This window comes from Pan paniscus, chromosome 11, assembly GCF_029289425.2.
Source record: "Pan paniscus chromosome 11, NHGRI_mPanPan1-v2.0_pri, whole genome shotgun sequence".
Taxonomy (NCBI): Eukaryota; Metazoa; Chordata; class Mammalia; order Primates; family Hominidae; genus Pan; species Pan paniscus.
In genome coordinates this window covers 16,482,050-16,505,728 of record NC_073260.2, presented here as the reverse complement: position 1 = coordinate 16,505,728, position 23,679 = coordinate 16,482,050, and the positions used below count along the sequence as shown (strand labels likewise).

The following is a 23,679-nucleotide window of genomic DNA, read 5'->3' as shown; positions in this document are numbered from 1 at the left end:
TATACCAATTCATTCACTGAAAAAAAAAAACTTCAGAAATAAAAACTTATGTCCACACAGAAACATGCATACAAATGTTCATAGCAGCTTTATTTGTAATAGCCAAAAATTTGAAACATTCCAAATGCCCTTCAATGAGTGAATAGCTAAAGACACCATTACCATGGTGTGTAGTATACATGTAGTATACCATGGTACCACGGATGCACCATGGCATATTACCCAGCAACATAAAGAAAAAAACTATTAATACATGCAACCATTTGGATGAATTTCAAGGGAATTATGCTGAGTGAAAACAAAAAGCCAATCTCGAGGTTACATATGGTGTAATTCCAGTAATATAACATCCCCGAAATGACAAAATTACAAAGATGGAGAACAGATTAGTGGTTGCCAGGGTTTAGGGATGGGAGAATGGGGATAAGCGAGGAAAATGGACGTGATATAAAGGGGTAGCATGAGGGATCACTGAGGAGATGGAACAGCTCTTGATAGTAGTGGTGGTTCCACAAATCTACATGTGAAAACTACATAGAACTTACACACACACGAACATGCACATGCATGCAAATGAGTGCATGGGAAAGCGGTGAAATCTGAATAAGCTCTGGATTGTAGGAATGTCAAGTTCCTGGTTTTAATATTATAATTAGGGGCTGGGCTTGGGTGGCTCACGGCTGAAATCCTAGCACTTTGGGAGGCTAAGGTGGGTGGAACCCTTGGGTTGAGGAGTTTGGGACCAGCCTGGGCAACATGGCAAAACCCCATCTCTACAAAACATACAAAAACTAACCAGGCGAGGTTGTGTGCACCTGTAGTCCCAGCTACTTAGGAGGCTGAGGTGGGAGGATCACCTAAGCCCAGAAGGTAGAAGTTGCAGATCATGCCACTGCTGCACTCCAGCCTGAGCGACAGTGAGACTCTGTCTCAAAAAAAAAACAACTATAGTTATGTAACATGTTACCACTGGGGAAGGTGTGTGAAGCTATATGGTCCTCTGTACAATTTTTGCACTTCTTGTGAATCTACAATTATTTCAAAATATAAAAGTTTTTTAAAAACTTCAGTTGATCTTATCTAAAATCTCGGGTTTAAATATCTCTTTAATTAATTAATTTGAGATGGACTCTCACTCTGTCACTCAGGCTGGAGTGCGGTGGCAAAATCTTGGCTCACTGCAACCTCCAAATTCCAGGTTCGAGTGATTCTCTTGCCTCACCCTCCTGAGTTCCTGAAACTACAGGTGCTTGCCACCATGCTTGGCTAATTTTTTGTATTTTTAGTAGAGGCAGGTTTCACCATGTTGGCCAGGCTGGTCTCGAACTCCTGACCTTAAGTGATCTGCCCTCCTTGGCCTCCCAAAGTGCTGGGATTACAGGCGTGAGCCACCATGCCCGGCCCTAAATACCTATTTTAAATGGCACCCTCCATCTGATTCTCACCGGATCTGCCTTTTGAATAAAGACCTGAAGTGAAAGATCTAATCATGAAGATATTCCATGGGTATCTGGGATACTTTGTTAATGTGCATGATAATTATTTCAATAGATATTATAAAGGAAATAAAATCTCCCTGGAATTTCATTTCCTTAAGTTTCCTCTCCCTTACTTGGATCACCCATCCATGGTTTTTCACCCTCTTCCTCCTTCCTGATCTCCATTGTCACATACTTTAGGATGTATATAACATGTTTTACAAATATTGGACTGTTCTCAGCAATGGGGTCTGGGATTTTAAGCCAAATTTAATCCCCTATATTGATTGGGTAGATGTCCAATAGACTTCCTACACTACAAATCCTGTCCATTGCTGTCTCCTACTTTTTAAATCCATCTTTTTTTCCTCCATCCCAGCTTGGCCATGCTCTCAATACTTCTTACCTAGATTGCTGACCTGGCCTCCCTGCTGGTCTATCTCCAGCTTTACCTTTCACCCCATGGCTAAAGGGATCTAAAATCCCAAATTGTTTAGATTATATAACTCGTCTCTTTAGAATGGTATTTGCTGTCCTTCATGAAGTCCCTACCTACCTCCTCTGCGACCTTGGGCAAAATCTCTTAAGATCTCAGCCTCAGTTTTATGGTCCTAAGTCGTGATATATTATTGTACTTACAACTGTTTCTAGAAAATATTAAGTGCTCTATTAGTCACTGAAGCACCATTCCTTAAACACCTCTTCCATTGTAACACTTACGGTCAATATAAGTTCCGATCACCATGACCACCACCACCTCCTTGAGAGGTAGAAAAGAGGCAGACAAATCAGAATTCTGATTCTACTACTTTGTAGTTACAACATCTGGGCAAGTTAGATAACATCTCAAACATAAGATACGGGTTATAACATCTAAAGTAAAGGACGGTAGTTTGTTTTTCCTTTTTTTTTTTTTTTTTGAGACGGAGTCTCACTCTGTCGCCCAGGCTGGATTGCAGCGGCGCCATCTCGGCTCACTGCAAGCTCCGCCTCCCGGGTTCACGCCGTTCTCCTGCCCCAGCCTCCCCAGTAGCTGGGACTACAGGCGTCCGCCACCACGCCCGACTAATTTTTTGTATTTTTAGTAGAGACGGGGTTTCACCGTGTTAGCCAGGATGGTCTCAATCTCCTGACCTCGTGATCCGCCTGCCTCGGCCTCCCAAAGTGCTGGGATTACAGGCGTGAACCACTGCGCCCGGCCTGTTTTTCCCTCTTTTCTATCCAAGACAGTACTTCAAGGAATGATAGTTCAAGATTGAGTGGGTTGTTGTGAAGGTACAGTTGGAACTCAGGGTGCTTCCTCTACTTACCTCTGCATGGTGCGATGTTATGTAGCTAAAAGTCTAGCCGGAGGTCATTTTACAGGGAAGTACTTCCTTTTGCTCACCACTGCCACTAACCCCATAATTTCTTTTGGAGTTTCCCTACACCCTACATTAGAACAATAGCTCACTGAATTATTCTGTCTTCTGATTTTCCATACTGTGATTTTCTAGAGAAGAAACTCATGTTTCATGGACCTTTAACCTTACTGAACAGCACAGACAGGGGTTTAAAATATATCAGCTGAATGAATGAATAAAACCACTTGAGGCCCAATGAAAATGGTGTCTAGATCCACCCAAGGCATTCTCCTGAGGTCCACAGAATTGTCTTCAAACTTCTATGATACATTGCTTTGTATTAGTTATGCATCTGTCCTACTTTCTCCACTAGACAGTAAACTCAGTACTATCTACATCCTCATCTCCCACCCAGAAAGTGCTGTGTGTTGAATGAAGGAAGTGACTTGACAGAATTAAGGTATATCTCAACCTCCTTGGGTCTATTCATTTCTTTCAAATCCTTCCTTATGATATATAGATGAGGCACGCAATCATTTAAATCTCAAGGAGTGACCTGGTAGCTCTGTTAAGCCAAAAACTATGCCAAGAAAATCTAGATAACTAAAGTATACCATAAACTTAATATTGACATTAAACAAACAACTTTTAAGGTGGACAAATAATTTTATTTTGTGCATGCAAATACATGTCAAGTACTGCAAACTTTTTCCATCAATTTTCTCTCAAACACTGAAAATCATGATGCTCTATTTTGTGAACAGCCAAAGCTAGTATCTCTTCACTTCAGTGCTACAGCAAAAACACACAGAATTCACTCTTTGCTATTCACTATCATCACAACCCTCATTGTTCCATCTCTGCCCTCCCCCCATATACAGGCCTTATAAATCCTAGTCTTCCCCCATTTAATCCTATTCCTATAGCACAAAGGGAAACATTACAATTTGGAAATTCAAATTGAAATAAATGGAATAGAATTTATTCCCATATATATTCCCCATTTCATTGTACAGAATTATTTTAAATTATAGTTTTAAATAGAAGCTGAGTATATGCCTTAAAAATGAGCATTAAATCCATCTTAGAGATGGTGCCTGCTTTTTACATGATGGGTGTACACCATCTTTAATTTCATTTACATTTCAATCGAACAATAGATTTGCAAAGAAAATGTCTAATACAGACGTAAAAATATTCACACTAGAGCTTCACAATCGGTTGTACAATTGACAAACAGGCCTCTTTTCCCAAACTTTCCAGCTAAGCAAATTTATAAAATGTAATCAATGCAACAAGAAAAACATTTCTCTTTCACTTCCAGGGAAAAGAATATGCAATAAACAGTATAAATGCAGACAGCAGTTGCTGCAAGCTAACCACGATACTCCCAAGTGGCTGTACAGTGGATATGTGCAGTACGAATAAAAGCCACATGTGTTGTATCACAACTACAGTATAATTGTTTGCCCAGCTAAGAGAATGCATGCACTTCCATGCCTTGGGTTATAAAGTGAGGCCTAATTCTCGACAGGTTGATGGAATATGTGCAAATGACCTTGGCTTTTGGCAGTACTAAGTGCAGCCAGTGTCTGTGTTCCACTGGTTTGGGAATATTTTAAAAATTTTATTAAAAAAAAAGAAAAAACTGCCAATTTTAGACTAGAAGAGAATAACTGCTCTTGGAGTAAAAATAAGACTCCACTCAAATGTGGGGTGTTTTGATCTGTGGTCTTGACGCCTTGTATTCCCTTGCCAGCAAAGGGATACAAGGAAGACGCTAGTATAAAGACATTACTAGCAAACTTCTTCAATTTATCCAGAAAATGGGATACTCCTTGAGCATGTTCTTTTGTGTTCTGCTTGCAGAAGGGGTCCTTATGTAGAAGGAGTTACAGTAAGTGATCCCATCAAGCCTCTTCATTCACTAAAACAAAAGAAAAGTTCTTCCAGGAAACCAATGCATAGTTGCAATGCAACTTTTCCCTTTAATGCTTAGTTATCAATACTGGTGACAGTCTGCTCCGAAAATGACTCAAAGAAGACAGGGAAGAAATACTCAGATTCAAAGGTGAAATCACATGCTGAATCTGATGGTTACAAATTCCACCCCTGTTAACAAGACAACATAGGCTTTAATGTCTAAAATCCAAAAGCAAACTAGATGGTTTTTAAAATAATTTTTCAAATGTTTAAATGATCCCATTTGAAATTCCTACAAATTGCTGTGCATCCTGTAATTTTCTCAAGGCAGCATATAAAATTGGGATGTGCTTTATATACTTAACCTCAACTTGAAATCTGAAAGTGACTAGATCCATACAAATGGAAAATTTCAGTTCTTGTATAGGAAATTTCTTTTATTATCCTCTTACTAGAATAAATAGCTATGATGGGAAGGAAAAATCAGTGCCACTGGCCTAATGAACTCCCTTTTTTTGAAAATTACAATGCACAACTTTCATGTATGACACTGGTTTATCACATGGCATTGAAAATAAGACATGGCAGCAAAGGCAAGGGAATCTGCTTTGTTCAGGTACCAACTAGAAAAAATATATATGTAACTTCCTCTGAATTCATAAAATGAAATGAAACCACAAAAAAACTGATGCTACAACCACAGTAACTGAATGCGGCACATGGATTTCAGAATGGAACTTAGAAATTAAAAAACAAAAACACAAAAAATGAAAGAAAATAACCACCACTTTCCTGCTTTCCAGACCTCAGACTATTTTTTCTGATTAGACAATAGGTAACATATGCAATTTGGTTACCCACATTACACATTTCCTCTCTTGTTGCTTTGTATCCTTTGATTCCAAATTTGTACATCACATCTTGTTGGTAAAAAGGCCAGATGACGGGAAATGCCTCCATTTTAAAAAGTCATATCCTAGGTCTGATTTGTAACATTTTCCTCGATGATATCAGTAGGTACCATTCTGAAGAAGGATCAGATGAACTGCCCTTTCTTCGAAAGTGGCAGAGAACCAATGGCTTTACTTCACATTAAGCCCACCATGACAGACAGAAGGTGACCACTACATAGAGAATGGATGCAACACAGAATAATCTCAACACAGAAACAATTCCTATGTTGTTAGTGAAAAAGAGAGTAAGTTTTTAAGAACAGGGAGTTATTGTTTTATGGGATCACCTGCTGCAAGACAAGCATTATTTTAATATAAATGTTCTGAGACATACCAATAAGGTTGGCAGGTATATACATATACTGATGCAAATGTAATTTCACTGGACAAGTAGGCAAACATCTAAGCAGTTTATCCCAACCCCCTCCAGCAAAGCACAACCAAGTTTCAAATTTTCAATTTTAAAATTAAAAAGATAAGGTTAAATACACAAGATCAATTTATGTAGTATATATTCACCCTCAGAACGTGCTGAAGATGTTTTGTGTAGTTCTGTTGCACAGAGGGTTCTTTCCCTGAGGGCACATAAGGAGCTCTCAAACTGTTAATAGGTCTCTATTTTGTAACAAAATAGCAATTTTAAAATCTTAAAAAAAAATACATTACCTTCAACATGGAAGATCTCACTATTAAATATCCATGAAATAGACAGACTGGTTTGCATATCCTTTTTGGAATTACAAACAGCAAATAAAGTACATTGGAAGCATTTCAAATGTAATAAGCACATATTTATAGAAAGGTTCTGATATAAATTATATAACAATCATGTTCCTGTAATATTCTAGGCTAATTTATAATGTCAGAAATAAGTTAATGTAACATGGTTTAAAACCCTTGTTCCTATTCATTTCAGGTTACAGAGTGAAATAAATAAAATGTCTTCATAGGGATGGGGAGCACTGGCCATGGCAAAAAAGGTACAGTACTAACCAAAGGAAACTAAGTCAAGGCTACTGTGCTGTTGTTATGCTACAAACAAACATCTTCATACATTTGAGTATTAAATAAATGTGTAAGATCTTCCATACTGACACCAGAATATCAAAACTACCCCTTTGTTTCTCAGGTATATTTACAACTTATCAGTCACCTTATGAGCATGTTCATTAAGACAGGTATCAAACACCAGTATTTACTCATTCTAATCAAGAAATTTCAGGGAAATGTCAACCCTCCCGCCCCTGGAAATGTGCACAAAACTTTTTATCAAAATCTTATCTGATACAATGCTGTGGTTTTGTAAAACAACTAAATAGCTCAGACGACCAATAACATGATCCTGTTTAAGCATCTTGCTAGCAGGAAAAGCCCTTACATACAGTACACCTGGTGAAAGATCAGCTTGGCTTAAAATATTCCAGTACAATTTTCAGAGTAAACAACTTCACAGAAGTTAATTAAAAAAATAATAATAAAAGTCAAACTAATCTTAAAGAAACAGAAGAAAAACAGATAGATAAACTATAGGTAAAGATCACCAGAAAGGAATGCCCAGCTCTTCTTTTCAAATGTTGACTGAAATTTAGGTTTCAATACAATACCTCCCACAAATCTGATGCATGACTTGTTGAACACATTGTATACTTTCAGATGCCAAGTCAAAACCATTTCAGTCACATTTTAGCAAGGCAGAAATTATTCATGTTCTTAAGTATGAATAAATGTTAGCCACTGTTCTACTATTACACGGTTCATAGTCTTATCAACCTAACAGTCAAAAAACAAGAAAAACTAAACCCCAACATGAAGTAACAATAAACAATATTTAACCAAGATAATGCAATGAACAACCAAATTAATTAGTTTAAATTAAAAACCCAGCAATACCATCTTGTTAGTCAGTGCAAACGCTACATACAGGGTTTTCTCAAGAAAGCTGAAAGCACCTGATTCTTTTGCCAAGTCATCAGATTCAATAATGTACAGGCTTAAATCTGCATTTTAAAAAACTGCCATTACATTAGTGCATAATTTATCAAAATTGTAAAAACGATTCTGCATAACTTAGGAGAATTTAATATCTAGTACATCAGCTGAAAGACTTAGGCACTTGGTTATATTTTTAATTAATTACTTCAACAAGTAGCCTGTGTATAAATATTAACAAAGCAGAAACTACTCTTGAAAAATGGAAAATTAAAAAAAAATTATATGCTACAGATAAAAGCACTGCACCACACTCCTACATATAATGCAGTAAAGAAAGCTAGTATATAACCCTGTAAAATTCTATGGTAAGAACATCTAACTCCACTCTTCAAAATTAAAAAAAGAAAAAGAAATCCATGCAAAGTTCCATGAAAAAGATAAATAAAGCAGCTGGAATGAGATGGAAACTTCTCTCAGTGAAACATAAAATAGAAATAAATAAGTTAACTAAGTCTACTTTCACTAGATGTATCATTGTAGGATCCTGCTAGTTTAATAACTGAGTTGTTAATTTTCTATAGAAGCCATTTAAAATAGGAAATGGCTCAGTTACTGCACCGGATTGCTACAAACTCATAAAAAGCTGCTTGAAGCTTAAGTTAAATGTTGTCCAAATTCCAATCATTTCTGGAAAGTGAACATGTTACCCTAGTAAAGTAAATTTTCTTTTTTTTTTTTCATAATGCTAATGCAAGAGGGCTTGAAGTATCAAAGAGTCCACAGGAAATGGATGCCCCCAGTAATATCTTTTTTTTAAAAAAAATATACATTATATAATATATATTATATATATAAAAAGCTAGTGTAAATGCTTCCATGGTGTGGTCACAAATTTGAAAGATGAACCTCCTTTCAGCTGTTAACCATCTTCCCATTTGCAACAGGTTTTAAAAAGTCGTTTTTATCTTCAGACATAACATGAGTTTTCAGAATGAGGTTGCCAACACTGACAGATGTGGTGATGGGGAGGCAACTTGCATTGCTAATAGACACTGGGAGTGGCTGGCTAAAGCAAGAAGTTACCGGCAGAATTGTTTTTTGCTCCTCCCTGAGAAAAAAGAAATGACATTAAAAACAAATTAGCTTTAAGTGAAAACTGTTAAGGGTAACTATACATATTTAATGAAAGCTACAGCAAACTTTAGGAGTCTCTAGCAAAGACATGTCTTTATCACTAGAAGTATCAGAAGTAACTAGAAAAGTCCTGTTTTCCTATTTTTGAGACAGAGTCTCCCTCCGTCGCCCAGGCTGGAGTGCAGTGGCATGATCTCGGCTCAATGCAACCTCTGCCTCCTGGATTCAAGCAATTCTCCTGCCTCAGCCTCCCAAGTAGCTGGGATTACAGGCGTGTGCCACCACGCCCAGCTATTTTGTATTTTTAGTAGAGATGGGGTTTCACCATGTTGGCCAGGCTGGTCTAGAACTCCTGACCTCAAATGATCCACCCACCTCGGCCTCCCAAAGTGCTGGGATTACAGGCGTGAGCCACCACTCCTGGCTTGAAAAGTCCTGTTTTCCAAAAGTTATGATAAAAATTAAAATACTAGTTAGTTTAAGGCCAAACTACCAAGTTGAAGATTAAGCCCATATTTTTGGCAGTAATTATTCAAAATGGCAGTATTATAGCCAAGAAAATATACTATATTATATACTATCTATCTATAGATAGATAGATAGATAGATAGATAGATAGATAATTTTGAGATGGAGTCTCAGTCTGTCGCCCAGGCTGGAGTGCAGTGTCACCATCTTGGCTCACTGTCTCCGCCTCCCGGGTTCAAGCGATTCTCCTGCCTCAGCCTCCCAGGCAGCTGAGAATACAGGTGCCCGCCACTATGCCCAGCTAATTTTTTTGTATTTTTGTAGAGACAGGGTTTCACTATGTTGGCCAGGCTGCTCTTGAACTCCTTGTGATCCACCTGCCTCAGCCTTCCAAAGTGCTGGGATTACAGCCATGAGCCACTGCGCCCAGCCTAGCCAGAAAATCTTAACATGATTTTCAAAAAGAGAAACCATTAATCTAGGTTGTCATTCTCCATTTTGTAGTCTAGAAATTTGGCAACCAGATTAAAGAAGCATAACCTGATGCTGGAACACAGATGAACTTTATCTCAACAAAAAGCAAGGTTCAGGCTACCAAAATGGACTGCTTTGTTAGTTCAATTTTACTTTTTCTTCCCTAAAAATCCAGATTGACCAAATCATTGCCCATATAAGGTCTTCCCCTCACAGCATAAAGCCAAAAATGAATTTCACATTTTTTTCTCTTTATTATGTCCTATGCCCACTGTTTATGAATTTTCTGTCTAACACTCACAGAATCACATGGTCTTCACCTAAACTCTGTTTCTTCTGCTTTGGTGGCTCCTTTTGGTGCTGCTGTACTGGATGCCCATTTTCCACTGCCGCTCCATTTAGCAACTGATCATTTTGAGAACTGATACCAAGCTGTATGTCCAAGATCTCCTAAGAAAATAAAATGTTAATCCTTCAGTATGAAAGTATTTTATAAATTTTCAATCAAACAAAGCCTCTCAATTATCTAATTGTGGCACTTACTTCAATTGGTTCACTTTGTCCATCAGGTTCATCAGTATCAAGTGCTGAAAGCTCTAACTCGATATCCCTATCAGGTTTAGTATCTGTTGCATCTTCTGTATAATCACTCTGTAACTAAGAAAAATACTGATTTTATACCTGTGGAACCTGGGGTTTCCCTTTTAAATTAAAATAAAAAATCCCAATGATCAGCCAGGCACGGGGGCTCACACCTGTAATCCTAGCACTTTGGGAAGGTGAGGCGAGCAGATCACTTGAGGTCAGGAGTTCAAGACCAGCTTAGCCAACATGGTGAAACCCTGTCTCTACTAAAAACACAAAAATTAGCTGGGCATATTGGTGGGTGCCTGTAATCCCAGCTACTCGGGAAGCTGAGGCAGGAGAATCGCTTGAACCTGAGAGCCAGAGGCTGCAGTGAGCCAAGATCGTGCCATTGCACTCCAGGCGATAGAGCAAGATTCCATCTCAAAAAAAAAAAAAATCCCGATGATCTAGTTAAAGAATTATTTAAGAAATCTGGGACTACAATTTTATTTCTGTTGTAAGTTTTAAAAGCAATTGATCATCCATCAGAGATAGGCACACCAAAATGCACTCAGTAATGGTATAACCAAGATGCAGCAGCAGAAAACAAATACATTAAGCATGAAGCCGAAAGGTTCAGTTTCTTTACCTCTCCATTTCTTAGTTCAATTTCCTTGCTTAAAAGGTTTAAGGTAAGGTGACGGCCTTCATCCAGGGAATTCCACTTCTGTTGCATGGCCAAAGCATTGGCCTCTCTCTGAAGAAGTAATGAGTTGCTCTTGGCCTATATGAGGAGGGAAAAAAAGAAAAGTTAGCTTCCAACTATAGCTTTCAACTGTCATTCTATTTCTCAAAAATTTATAGCTGAGTTACAGAGCCTACCTGCTGAAGTTCAAGGCTCAAAAGGTCCCCAGTACTGGAATGCTTTCTATGACCAGATAAATCAGTAACAATGAATCTGTCCCTTTAAAGAGAAATATGTTTATTGTAATAAAAGTGAAGTGAATGAAGCAACAAAAGCAGTAATAACCATATGTTTTATGTGACAGATCAACCCTGAAAACTTCACTCATCGTTCCAAATTTAAATGCAAATATTTTTCAGAAATTTGTTACATAGCTCAGACAACAAGCAAAGCACATTTCATGAACTGGGGGTAGAATGTGTACCCTTAAGATACATACAAGTCTGAGAATGGAGAATCATATAGAATTAAGAAAAACGTTACCTTTCAACGTAGTGTGCTGATGATGTGGCCTCGTTGCCATATGAACTCCACCTTGAATCAACAGCATTGACATAAGGGACATAATCTACAGACATGTAGAATGAAACAATGGTCAAAAAAGTGAAAAATCAGTGTACTGAGGTGAATGTATACTTCTCAAAATAGATCTGTATTTTATCCCACTAGCCATATGATGCTGGTTAAACACCTAATTCTGAGTTTCCCATGGTTGTTAAATGGAGGGAAATGTTTTCCATCTCACAAGTTGGGGATTAAAAAGCACAGTGCTTAGGACAGGCACAGTGGCTCACACATGTAATCCCAGCACTTTGCGAGGCTGAGGCGGGTGGATCACATGAGGCCAGGAGTTCCAGACCAGCCTGGCCAACATGGCGAAACTAAAATACAAAATACTCTCTACTAAAAATACAAAAATTAGCCAGGCATGGTGGTGCATGTCTATAATCCCAGCTACTTGGGAGGCTGAGGCAGGAGAATCGCTTGAACCCAGGATGGAGGTTGCAGTGAGCCAAGATCACACCACTGCATTCCAGTCTGGGCAACAGAGTGAGACTCTGTCTCAATTAAAAAAAAAAAAAAAAAAGGCATAGTGCTTAGAACATATCAGGCTAGGTATTATCTAAATGGATTACCTGATACACTGATGGGCTTAGTCGCACTTCCTTGGGAAGCAGTGGCCTGGACAGGATCTGTGGTATGGTAACCTGTACGGGAAGATCTGGAAATCGCACCCCATTTTGAGATGATGGGTCCATCACTAAAGGGAATTATTGGATCTTCTTCTTTTGTCCTTCTCTGGGTTTCAAATAAATGTACTCTTCTCTTAACATCACCACTGTCCAGGTCCTATGTAAACCAAAGAAAATCAATAAAAGGACTGTTGGCAATTACTTCAGCTAGTAAATATATGCTATCAAAAGACATGTAATTAGGTTTTTTGGTTAATTTAAAACTAGCTCTAGACTCAACGATAATCCAACAAACTACCAGTAAACCACCAATGTTCAAATAACTTAAATATTAAATATAATTTATTTCAGACTTACCTAAATATAACCCTGCTGCTACTGAGTTATAAGGCAACAATATGAATGAATGAATAGAAAACATTCATTCTACAACATGAGTGAACATGCATCATCTCTCACCTCCAACCCCTGCAACCCCAGCAAAATCATACCATTAACACAGCATTTGAATTAGCAATTACATCTTTGGGCTCTGAATCAATGGCATTTATACAGGAGCCTATGGTGCCACAAGACCAGGGAGAATAATGGGAAAGATGATCTTCTTCGAATTTTGTACCACTCACACTCTCTGAGAACTGGTTAAAAAAAAATAAATAAAGCCAATTAGTAAGAAGCTTAAATTTACAAGCTTGTAACTAATATAAAGTAACTATTATAGAATTCAGAGGACTTCATAGCAAACAATTACACTTTTTCAATAACTAATATAAAAAACTGTAATAAGCAAGAAATGGTATTTTTACGATAGAAAATGGCATGCTTTCCCTTTTCACTTTGTCCTTTAAGTGCTCATATGGAACATTTGACTAATACTATCAAAACCAATTAACAAATATTTATAGTATGCTACTAACATGATATGGGGTGCACCAAGAAAAAAAAAAGTAAGAGAAAACAAATACATAGATACACACAGAGATCACAGTCCATATCCTAAAGGAGTTTATAATTTTCTTTTTTCTTTTGAGACAGGGTCTCACTCCCACCGCCCAGGCTAACATGCAGTGGGGTGATCACAGCTCACTGCAGCCTCGACTTCCCAGGCTCAGGTGATTTTCCCAGCTCTGCTTCCCAAGTAGCTGGGACTATAGGCACACGCCACTATGCCCAGACAATTTTTTGTATTTTTAGTAGAGATGAAGTTTTGCCATATTGCCTAGGCTGGTATCAAACTCCTGGGCTCAAGCAATCCACCCACTTTGATCTTCCAAAGTGCTGGGATTATAGGCATGAGCCACTACACCAAGCTGAGTTTATAATTTTCTTGAGAAAAAGAACATGTGCAAATAAGGGAATATAACTGATAAATTATGCAGTATCAAATAAAGAACAAAAGGAATTCAAAGAAGGCTCTGGAGATAAAGGGGAAATGAATAAATTTTAAAGGGACTGTGAATAAGGAATACTTATAGGACCAGAATACTAAAGTTATAAGAATCATTAAATCTAGTTTACTAATTATTCAAATAAAAAAACTCAAGGGCAAAAAAGTTAAAAAACTTTTCTCAAGTCGAACTCAGCAGATCGGAGTCTCAGGGAAATACTCATTTCCTGAAGCATAATTGTATATCAAAAAAGAAAATACAAGTGGCATCTAGCAAGCAAGTGGCAGCTCTGTCACTCTGTTGTCAAGATATTTACCTGCTTTGAAGAAGTCTAAGTTTGACAAGACCTATTTGGATCTAGTTTAAAAATTCAATGCTTTATTGAAATATTTATGGGTTAAAAAATATAATGCCTAGGATTACTTCAAAACAATCCAGGGGGAAGAGGAGGTATAAATAAGACAGTACTGACTGAGTTGATAACCGTGGAACCTGGGTGTTGGGTACATGGAGTTTATATCATATTATTCTCTCTATACTTGTATATGTTTGAAATTTTTTATAATGAAAAGATTTTAAAAATTTTAATATCAGAACTTCTGGGGATGGGGAATAAACCAGAAGACACTTAAAAAAGAAATTAATGGTTTTCTCCAAATATAACAGTACTGAAAACACCAGATTAAATTAAAATCATCCTGGTACACAAACTTGTTTTGTAATGCCAAGAACAATAATTAGCAGTGATGTAAAGAGCATAAATAATATTGTAGGTATTTCTGCACTTCTTGTTAAGTAGGGAAGAAATACCTCAGACAGCCCAGGATTCATATCCCAGCTATTTACAGCTGAAAGATCTTGGGCAAATTACTTAACTTCTGTAAGATTCCCACCCTGTAAAATATGGAAAATACCTGCCCCCTAAGGTTTTTGTGAGAATTAAATAAAATAGCTTTATGCAAACGTACTAATACAGTGCTGGCATGAGTAGGTGCTCAATAAATGATAGATATAAATCACACTATTAATAAAACAACCATAAAATAATTATACTATAGGAAAGATTTTGAATTCTTGGTAAAGGACTATGCCTTAACGGTCTTCAGAGTCTCATAACACCTAGCCGTAGTGCATTTATATTCAGTGTTTATTGAACTAAACTCAATTGCACACCAAACCACTGCAAAATATCCAACATAGCTATTCCCGGTTTGAATGAGTAATTTGAAGTCAGCTGTTTGACCTATCCCTGCAACATTAAGTAATTAAAACCTTTCTTACATCCGCACGAAAGTCTACACTGAACAGAGGAGAAGGTGGTGTTGGTGACTGTGTTGCCACAGGAAGAGTTGAAGAGACAAGAGGTGCTTTCTGAGTGTGGTACTGTGCCCACTGATCTGGCTTTCTTCTTATCTGCTCCTCGCAACTGGTCTTCAAATGACCACAAGGTTCCTAATGGGGGATAAAAGAAACAATCTTAATCATCTAGGGAGTGGTGAATAAATTTAACTGTGTGAAAATGATGTAAACAGTTTATGATATTGTTGGGATAAAAAAATACAGCAGGGAAAGTCACCCTAGTCTATTATCCATACACTTAAAATAAAAAGGTTAATATTTATTCAACTGATGTTAAAAGCAGAATCTGAGCACTCACTTTTCTTGCTTAGGGAAGTCATTTGTATGTATGTGGTGATACTGAAAAAAGGTCCTAACCTTGTATTTTTAAGATTTCTTTCTACTTTCCCAACAATTTCCTATCCAAATATAACATTTATTGAGCATTAACATGTATGAGGCCCAGTTCTAAGAGGTTTGATTTTCTGATTTAATTCTCACAACAGCCTTATGAGGTAGGTACTACTATTATTTCCATCAAAGGAATGAAAGAACTGAGGCATAGGGAGGTCAAGTAACTTCCTTAAGTCACACAATTAGTAAGTGAAGGAGCCAGGATATATACCTGGGTGGTTTGACTCCAGACACTGGGCTGTTAATGACTACATTATAGTAGCATCTTCACTTACCCTTGGTAAAGGCACAGTTGTCCTTGGCTCACTTGGTGGCTGACAAGCCACCGAATAATATCCATCTAATGAGTTATATCTTTCCCGCAAAGATGTCTGATAGACAGATGAGTGCATCACATCCATTGGAGGTAAAGAATTGCTTCTAATAATGTCATCTCGTTGGTACATAGGTGGGCGCCAGATGCGCCTGCTGTCGTACACAGGAGCATACATTCCAGAAGGTACTGGAGGAACTGGTCCATACGGCTGCGGAGGAGGAGGCTGGTAAGGAGAAGAATTCATTCGATCTCGAGGGGAAAATGTACTGTAATGATCGGCATATGGCATGGAAGCAGGTGGGAGGGAGGACTCTGGAACGTTATTGGACCTCACAAAGCGAGGAACACAGGGAGCCACACCAGCTGGTACCGTTGGAGGTGGTGGATAGTATCCTTGAAAATTGGAAAGAGGAATATTTAATGTAATCTTAGTACAATCCAACATTTTATAATGGCTTAAATCTAAGTCAGCCCTTAATGTAGGAAAATATAATAAGCTTTGAACCTTACCTTACCCTGCTTTATAAAGCTTTATACCCTGGCTTTTTTTTTTTTTTTTGGTAGAGACAGGGTCTTGCTATGATGCCCAGGCTGGTCGCAAACTCCTGGGCTCAAGTGATTCTCCTGGGCCTCCCAAAGTGCTGGGATTACAAGTGTGAGCTACCACACCTGACCACAAACTACATATTTTCAAGACACCACTATATGAAAATCATTAACACTCAACACTTTGCTAAAGTGCTCCTTAAAACACACGACAGAGCTATTAACAGACGGATGGTAAATATCCTTCTAGGGCATCTATTGCCACTGGTTTTGGATTAGTCAGTTATATCATTGATTTTTATTAACTTTTTTGGGAGCAGACGTTAAAGACCTCTTTCAAAATCTATGTAAGTTGTTCACTCTCTTTCCAAAATTGTACATAAGCATACATAAATAAAACATTTTTTTACATCATTTCAGGGGACTTACAGAAAACCCCTAAAGTTCATTCCTGACCCTATTATATTTGATTTGTAGGAATGACAACCTTAAAGCTGTATTTAGAAGCACAGATCCTTGGGGAAGGAAAAAAACTTATGAGTCACATAGTCAAAAGGATTAATTTTTTAAATGTAGACATTCTAGAACTATTCATTCATTTATCTAAAGGAAACAATGTTTCTTTTTTTCTTAGAATTGTCTAAAATTACTCACCTGTCTGTGGGTACTGTGGGACTTCAAAGGGTATCTGAGTCCTTGGATCTTGAAAATACTGAATGTTTTCAGAATGCGGAGGATATACTGGTACTCTAGTTAGAAATGGGCTGGATTTTTGAGGCACAGAATTCAGCTCTGTTCCAACATTAGAGGGCCCAGCTGAGGTAGCTGCTACATTACTTACAGGAGTCTTGGGTGGAGAACCAATTTTACTGGAGAGAAAATTTAACAAAGGGCAAAGGATAAATCACTGTCTATGACTGTCCTCCTTAGTAGAAATTTTTAATAAAATTATATTCTGAAACCACTAATAGAAAACACTTCAGACATTGCCACATTGACAAATAAGGCAATGAATTTCACTGCCACCTTACACAGCTAATTCACATGATCATCGTAACAGATGTCATATTCCTGTGTGGGCCACAGGGAATAAAAACGATTCCCAGATATTAACGTGATTCATTAGTCACCATTTACCCATTCTTTTTTTTTTTTTTTTTTTTGAGACAGGGTGTCACTCTGTCACCCGGGCTGGAGTGCACTGACATAATCACAATAACAGCTCACTGCAGCCTTGACCTCCTGGGCTTAAGCAATCCTCCCACTTCAGCCTCCCAAGCAGATGGGACTACAAGTGCATGCCACCACACTCGGCTAATTTTTAATTTTTTTGTAGAGACGGGGTCTAGATTTGTTGCTCAGGAGGGTCTCAAATTCTTAGGCTCAGGCAATTCTCCCACCTTGGCCTCACAATGCCTGATGCTGGCATTACAGGCATCAGCCACCGTGCCCGGCCATTACTCATTCTTTAAACAAACATTTTTCCCTACTGAAGGTTAAAAAAAAAAAAGAAAATTCTGTTCGAAAAGTTCTCAACCGAAAAAATATAGTCCATTAGTAGAACTATTTGGGACAAAGAAAACGGACATGGTAAGAAAAGAGTTGTTTTCTATGAGGAGTTAGATTAGCTGAAATATGAACTCCTTGAGGAAAGGCCACTTTTGTTTATTTTGATAATTCCTATATCCCCAGCACCTAAAACAGCTCCTGGAACAGAGTAGGCACTTGGTAAATATTTGTCAGACAAATAAAACAGTTCCTGGCATGCAGTAGGTACTCAGTAAATACCTGCTGGGTGAATGAAATGGTAACTCATTAAATTGAGGCAAAACACACCAACCTTTTATTATTATTATTTTTAACACAAAAGAATTTTCTTGGTTGAGTCACTAAGTAATCAGCTGGAAAGGATCTTATGGCTTTCTTAACTCCTTTTAAGAAGTCAAATTTCGGCCGGGCACGGTGGCTCACACCTGTAATCCCAGCACTTTGGGAGGCCGAGGCAGGCAGATCAACTGAGGTTGGGAGTTCGCGACCAGCCTGACCAACATGGAGATACCCCGTCTCTACTAAAAATACAAAATTAGCCGGGTGTGGTGGTGCATGCCTGTAATCCCAGCTACTTGGGAGGCTGAGGCAGGAGAATCGCTTGAACCCAGGAGGCGGAGGTTGTGGTGAGCCGAGATCGCGCCATTGCACTCCAGCCCAGGCAACAAGAGCGAAACTCCGTCTCAAAAAAAAAAAAAAGAAAAGAAAAAAAACCATATATATATGGCCAAAGCTTAGTCAGCTGGATTTGTAGCTATATTTATTTTGCTGATTGTATTTGCTTGTTTTAGTCAAATTTTGACAGAGCTTTAGATATGTGATGAGTGAAGAAAATGATCTTGTTAATTATGCAGGAACTCAATACATTGCATCTCAACCAGATTAGAGGGTTTTTTCCTCAAATTTGAACAATCATTTTAAAGGTAGGATATAAAGAAAAAGGTATATGGGCTGCCTTTAAGTTTATCACAGATTAGTCTAGCAGATGTTTACTTCTATGTGTAACTGTATATTAAAATGTAAAAAATAACGAAGGAACTGTGGGTAATAAAAGTAGGTACAAACGTAAGGGTTTAGAGTATAAAGATATTTTAGGACTGTGCTTATTCTTTACATAAAGTAAAATAGAGACAACAAGGAAAATGATTAGGATTTCCTTAAAACAATAACTAATATTTATCAAGTGGTTATTTGAGTCTATTCCAGGCACTGTGCTTTACATAAATTATCTGGTCCCTCCATGTCAAAATGTTATATCCCTAAAATTTGGATTAGTACTTTGAAATGGTAAACTCACAGACTTATCAACGAAAAGGCAACAAGATCCATGATAAGGTCAACATTTATCGCCTCATGAAATCATGCAAGCTATCTCAAAAATTGGAACTTATAGAAAAAGCTAATCTTCAGTCACATCCTAGTGAGCATGAGATCACTATCCTAGATGACTTTCAGGATTCTAGGCTCTCCTCCATGGCAGCTTCTCTCACACCTTATTCATTTTGCCTGTGCTGCCTTCTCCATCCACAAGGCCCTTCCTTCCTTGCTATCCATACTTTTGGAAATAGCTCAGGTATCATCACTTCACCTCTAAGAAGCCATCCACAATACCTCTCATAGAATTATTCTTTTTCCTGTGTTCCAATAACAACTGGAACAACTGTGTTCCAATAAAAATTTTTTTTTTTTTATTTTTTAAAAGTCTTTACCAGCTGGGCACAGTGGCTCACACCTGTAATCCCAGCCTTTTGGGAGGCCAAGACGGGCAGATCACTTGCGGTCAGGAGTTCTAGACCAGTCTGGCCAACATGGCGAAACCCCGTCTCTACTAAAAATACAAAAATTAGCCAGGCATGGTGGCGGGTGCCTGTAATCCCAGCTACTTAGGAGGCTGAGGCAGGAGAATTGCTTGAAGCTGGCAGGTGGAGGTTGCAGTGAGCGAAAATCGCACCACTGCACTCCACCTGGGTGACAGAGAGACTCCATCTCAAAAAAAAAAAAAAAAAAAGTTTTTACCCTAGTCTATTTTGTTAAAAAATTGAGATATAGTTCATTATTTTAGGATGTACAATTCAGTAATTTTTAGTATATTCACAAGGTTGTCCAATTATCACCACTATCTAATTCTGAAACATTTTCATCATCCCCAAGAGAAACCTGTACCCATTAGCATTCATTCCCCATTCCTGTCCCAGCCCTAAACCCCTAGAAACCATTAATCTACTTCCTGTCTCTATGAATTTGCCTATTCTGGACATTTAACATAAATGTGACCTTTTGTATCTGGCTTCTTTCATTTAGCACAATGTTTAAAGGTTCATCCATATTGTAGCACATAATAGTACTTCATTCCTTTTTTATGGCTGAATTTTCCATTGTATGGATATAAAACAGTTTTACGACATTTTCTTGCCAAAACTCTTCAAAAGCTTATTTCCTAAACATGTATACATAAGGTCTCCATAATCTGGCACCAACCTATCTAACCTTATTTTATACCAGTCCCTAATATAAGCCTTCAGATCTAAAAGACTGGTCTCCTCAATATTCCATATAATTACAGATAGATTTAATCCATGTTACGTTGTTTTTTTTTCTGTAATTTCCCATATTTCTCCCAGCAATATAAAATTTTCCTGTCCTTTAATCCAACTTCAGTACTGTTTCATATGTGTAAATGCTGTCTCCACAACTATATCATAAATCCCTTAAAAGCAAAGTATCTTGTATTCATGTGCCAAAAACAGCTACAAGATTGAGTGCATAAATAACATTTGTTAACTAGACCATGTTCTCGAATATATCTTTTCTAAAATCTTGTCCAGGGAAGATTGTAAAAGTCCTTTTTTTTTTTTGAGATGGAGTCTCACTCTTGTTGCCCAGGCTGGCGTACAACGGTGCGATCTTGGCTCACTGCAACCTCCACCTCCCGGGTTCAAGCAATTCTCCTGCCTCAGCCTTCCCTGGTAGCTGGGATTACAGGCATGCGCCACCATGCCTGGCTAATTTTGTATTTTTAGTAGAGACGGGGTTTCTCCATGTTGGTCAGGCTGGTCTTGAACGCCCAACCTCAGGTGATCTGCCCACCTCGGCCTCCCAAAGTGTTGGGATTACAGGCCTGAGCCACCGTGCCCAGCCTGTAAAAGTCCTTTAATAAACAATTTCCCCCATCATGTGCTGACTGCAGAAGTAGCAAATGTTACTGCTTATCTATCCATCATTGATTGCTATGTGCCTAGCACAATGTTTTTTTCCTAGCAGGCATATAACAGATACTGATAGACTATTTATAGGCAACAAAATCTGAACATCAACATATTGATGAATATTAAAATATTCATCAATCTAAATCTTACTCAAGATTTTAGAGTTGGAAACAACTTTTCAGATAATCTGAAAATTTAAAAACCTTTTTCTAAAGGCACCAAAACCCTCTGACAAATGAAATCTTATGCTGACACTCAATAACAATTAACGGTGATAATAATAATAAAGCAAATATTTACTGAGTGCTTACTATCTGGCAGGCATTGTTCAAGGCATACTGGAGTATTAATTCACTTAATCCTCGCAACCAAGATATGAAGTTGACACCATTATAATTCTAGTTTTATGAAGGAGTAAACTAAGGTAGACAGATTAAGTAACTGGCCTAACATCAAACAGCTGGGAAACCATGAGCCAGAACTTGAAAGCCCAGAGAGTGTGGCTCCAAAGAGTCCCCTCCTTTTTTTTTTTGAGACAGAGTCTCACTCTGTCGCCCAGGCTGGATTGCAGTAGCACGATCTGGGTTCACTGCAAGCTCCGCCTCCTGGGTTCATGCCATTCTCCTACCTCAGCCTCCTGAGTAGCTGGGACTACATACGCCCGCCACCACGCCCAGCTAATTTTTTTTTTGTATTTTTAGTAGAGATGGGGTTTCACCATGTCAGCCAGGATGGTCTCGATCTCCAGACCTCATGATCTGCATGCCTCAGCCTCCAAAAGTGCTGGGATTACAGGCGTGAACCGCTGCGCCCGGCCAAGTGCTACACCTCATTACAGAGTATAAAGTGAAAGCGCTCTGACTGAAACAGAGCTAGAGGCTCAGCATTTTACCTGCTTAGGTTTCTATTTAGTTCTTTTCTGGCACCTCTATGGAATCAACACTACAGTTCAAGAAAATAAGGTGTGAAAAAAAAACAATTCTGGTCCAGTCTCTTTGGGAGAGCTGAGGAAAACAAAACTCAGAGTTAAAGTCACTTTCCCACTTTCCAAGTTCACAGGGCTATTCAGTTGCAGAACCAAACTAGAACTCAAATTTTTTAGTATTTAGTGTTTCTTCTACATCACAAAATATTCTGCATAAAAATTCTGATTAACTGGTATTCATCAGCAGAAATAAAAACACTCAGGCATTTCTAAAAAGGAAAAAGAATTTCCAGTAATCATTTTTACCTAATACCTACTTTTCAGTTACAGAATCTGCAGAGGGCCCAGCAGCATTCTGACCATTAGTGCCAACCTTTCCCACTTTCTTCACGGTCTCCAGAGCTCTTAAGGTACTGTCAGTACTACGTGAGATTAGCTGGGAAACACTGTTTTCTGCATTTGAAATTCCGTTTGTACTTGGAACAATTTTCCCTGTTGTTTCAGTACTTCCTATGACAGAAATGACATTTCCGGCTGTGGTTGTGACAGTGTTGTTTACACCAACTTTATTTAGAAGAGGAAACGTTCTTACAGTGGCATTGATCTTTTTGTTCCTTAATCGATACCTGTTTCAAAAACAATCAACAGATTGGTGAATATTTCACTAAATCTTACTCAAGACAAAAAATGGCAATGGGAATAGATTGAAAAAGGAGGAAACAGTTTTGACAAAAAGTTTCTTCAGCTAAATAATCAAATACAGTCTATATCAAATTCTACTGCAACAGATGCCACGTGAAAATATATATGCCATTCACATATGTATATAATATACATGTAATTAATATAGCAAGCCGAGTTTATATGTATTTTTTTTCCCCTCATGCCACTTTGTCCAAGAATGTATTCAAAAAAACCTTTTGAGGGAGTGGAAAGAGACCATTTGAAAATTTTGTATAACTAGAATATAAGGGATGTTATGTAAAAATGACAGGAACTGGCAACAAATTTGGTTGAGAACACAGAGTAAAGAGAAAAGGTATGCAAGAGCTGAAGCCATTTTCTGTTGTTACCAAACTGTAAAAGGATTATATAATTTAAAAAAATAATTTAAAAAACTCATTCTTAAACAAACATTACACAAAAATAGAAATTCTGTATTATAGTTCTCAGAATAGTTTATACCTAAAGTTAAAAACATTTGTATGAAAGATTTTTCTGATACTAAGTTTTGAGTTTTATTTATGGTGATCATTGGATATAATACTCTAAAATACACAAAAGGACTGGCAATTTGATTTTGGATTCCATTTAAGAAAATGTGTTTCTACTTATACACCAAAATTTCATTATAATGTAATCCTTAACAATATTCCCTCCTATATGTGTGTGTGTGTGTGTGTATATGTGTTTTTTTTTTTTTTTTTTTTGGGGGGGGGTTAAGTTCCACTCTTGTCGCCCAGGTTACAGTGCAATGGCGCGATCTCGGCTCACTGCAACCTCCGCCTCCTGGGTTCAAGTGATTCTTCTGCCTCAGCCTCCCAAGTAGCTGGGATTACAGGCACGTGCCTGCCACCACGCCTGGTTAACTTTTGTATTTTTAGTAGAGATGGGGTTTTGCCATGTTGGCCAGGCTGGTCTCAAACTCCCGACCTCATGTGATCTGCCCACTTCGGCCTCCCAAAGTGCTGGGATTACGGGTGTGAGCCACCATGCCTGGCCCCTACAATATTTTTAAAGCGGTGAAAAATTAAGTTCATGAACAGAAAGAAGACTATACATATTTGG

General features: G+C 38.0%; 1 protein-coding gene across 7 annotated transcripts in view; it reads right to left on the bottom strand.

Moving 5' to 3' along the window:
• Positions 1-3,467: 3,467 nt before the first annotated feature.
• Positions 3,468-23,679, bottom strand: part of RC3H2 (ring finger and CCCH-type domains 2) — a 56,388-nt gene continuing 36,176 nt past the window's right edge. For 2 of the 7 annotated variants that reach the window (XM_003833136.6, XM_008958642.4), the window contains exons 10-21: positions 22,209-22,517; positions 16,867-17,081; positions 15,626-16,059; positions 14,880-15,050; positions 12,702-12,848; positions 12,154-12,367; positions 11,501-11,585; positions 11,155-11,236; positions 10,922-11,056; positions 10,249-10,362; positions 10,007-10,155; positions 3,468-8,737 (exon numbers count right to left, since the gene is read on the bottom strand). In XM_003833136.6, coding sequence (XP_003833184.1) covers positions 8,542-8,737; positions 10,007-10,155; positions 10,249-10,362; positions 10,922-11,056; positions 11,155-11,236; positions 11,501-11,585; positions 12,154-12,367; positions 12,702-12,848; positions 14,880-15,050; positions 15,626-16,059; positions 16,867-17,081; positions 22,209-22,517 — 2,251 coding nt within the window. In that variant the 3' untranslated portion in view covers positions 3,468-8,541. The remainder of the gene's footprint in view (positions 8,738-10,006; positions 10,156-10,248; positions 10,363-10,921; positions 11,057-11,154; positions 11,237-11,500; positions 11,586-12,153; positions 12,368-12,701; positions 12,849-14,879; positions 15,051-15,625; positions 16,060-16,866; positions 17,082-22,208; positions 22,518-23,679) is intronic. The other 5 variants (XM_008958647.4, XM_063594225.1, XM_008958645.5 and 2 more) reach the window with 4 other exon arrangements.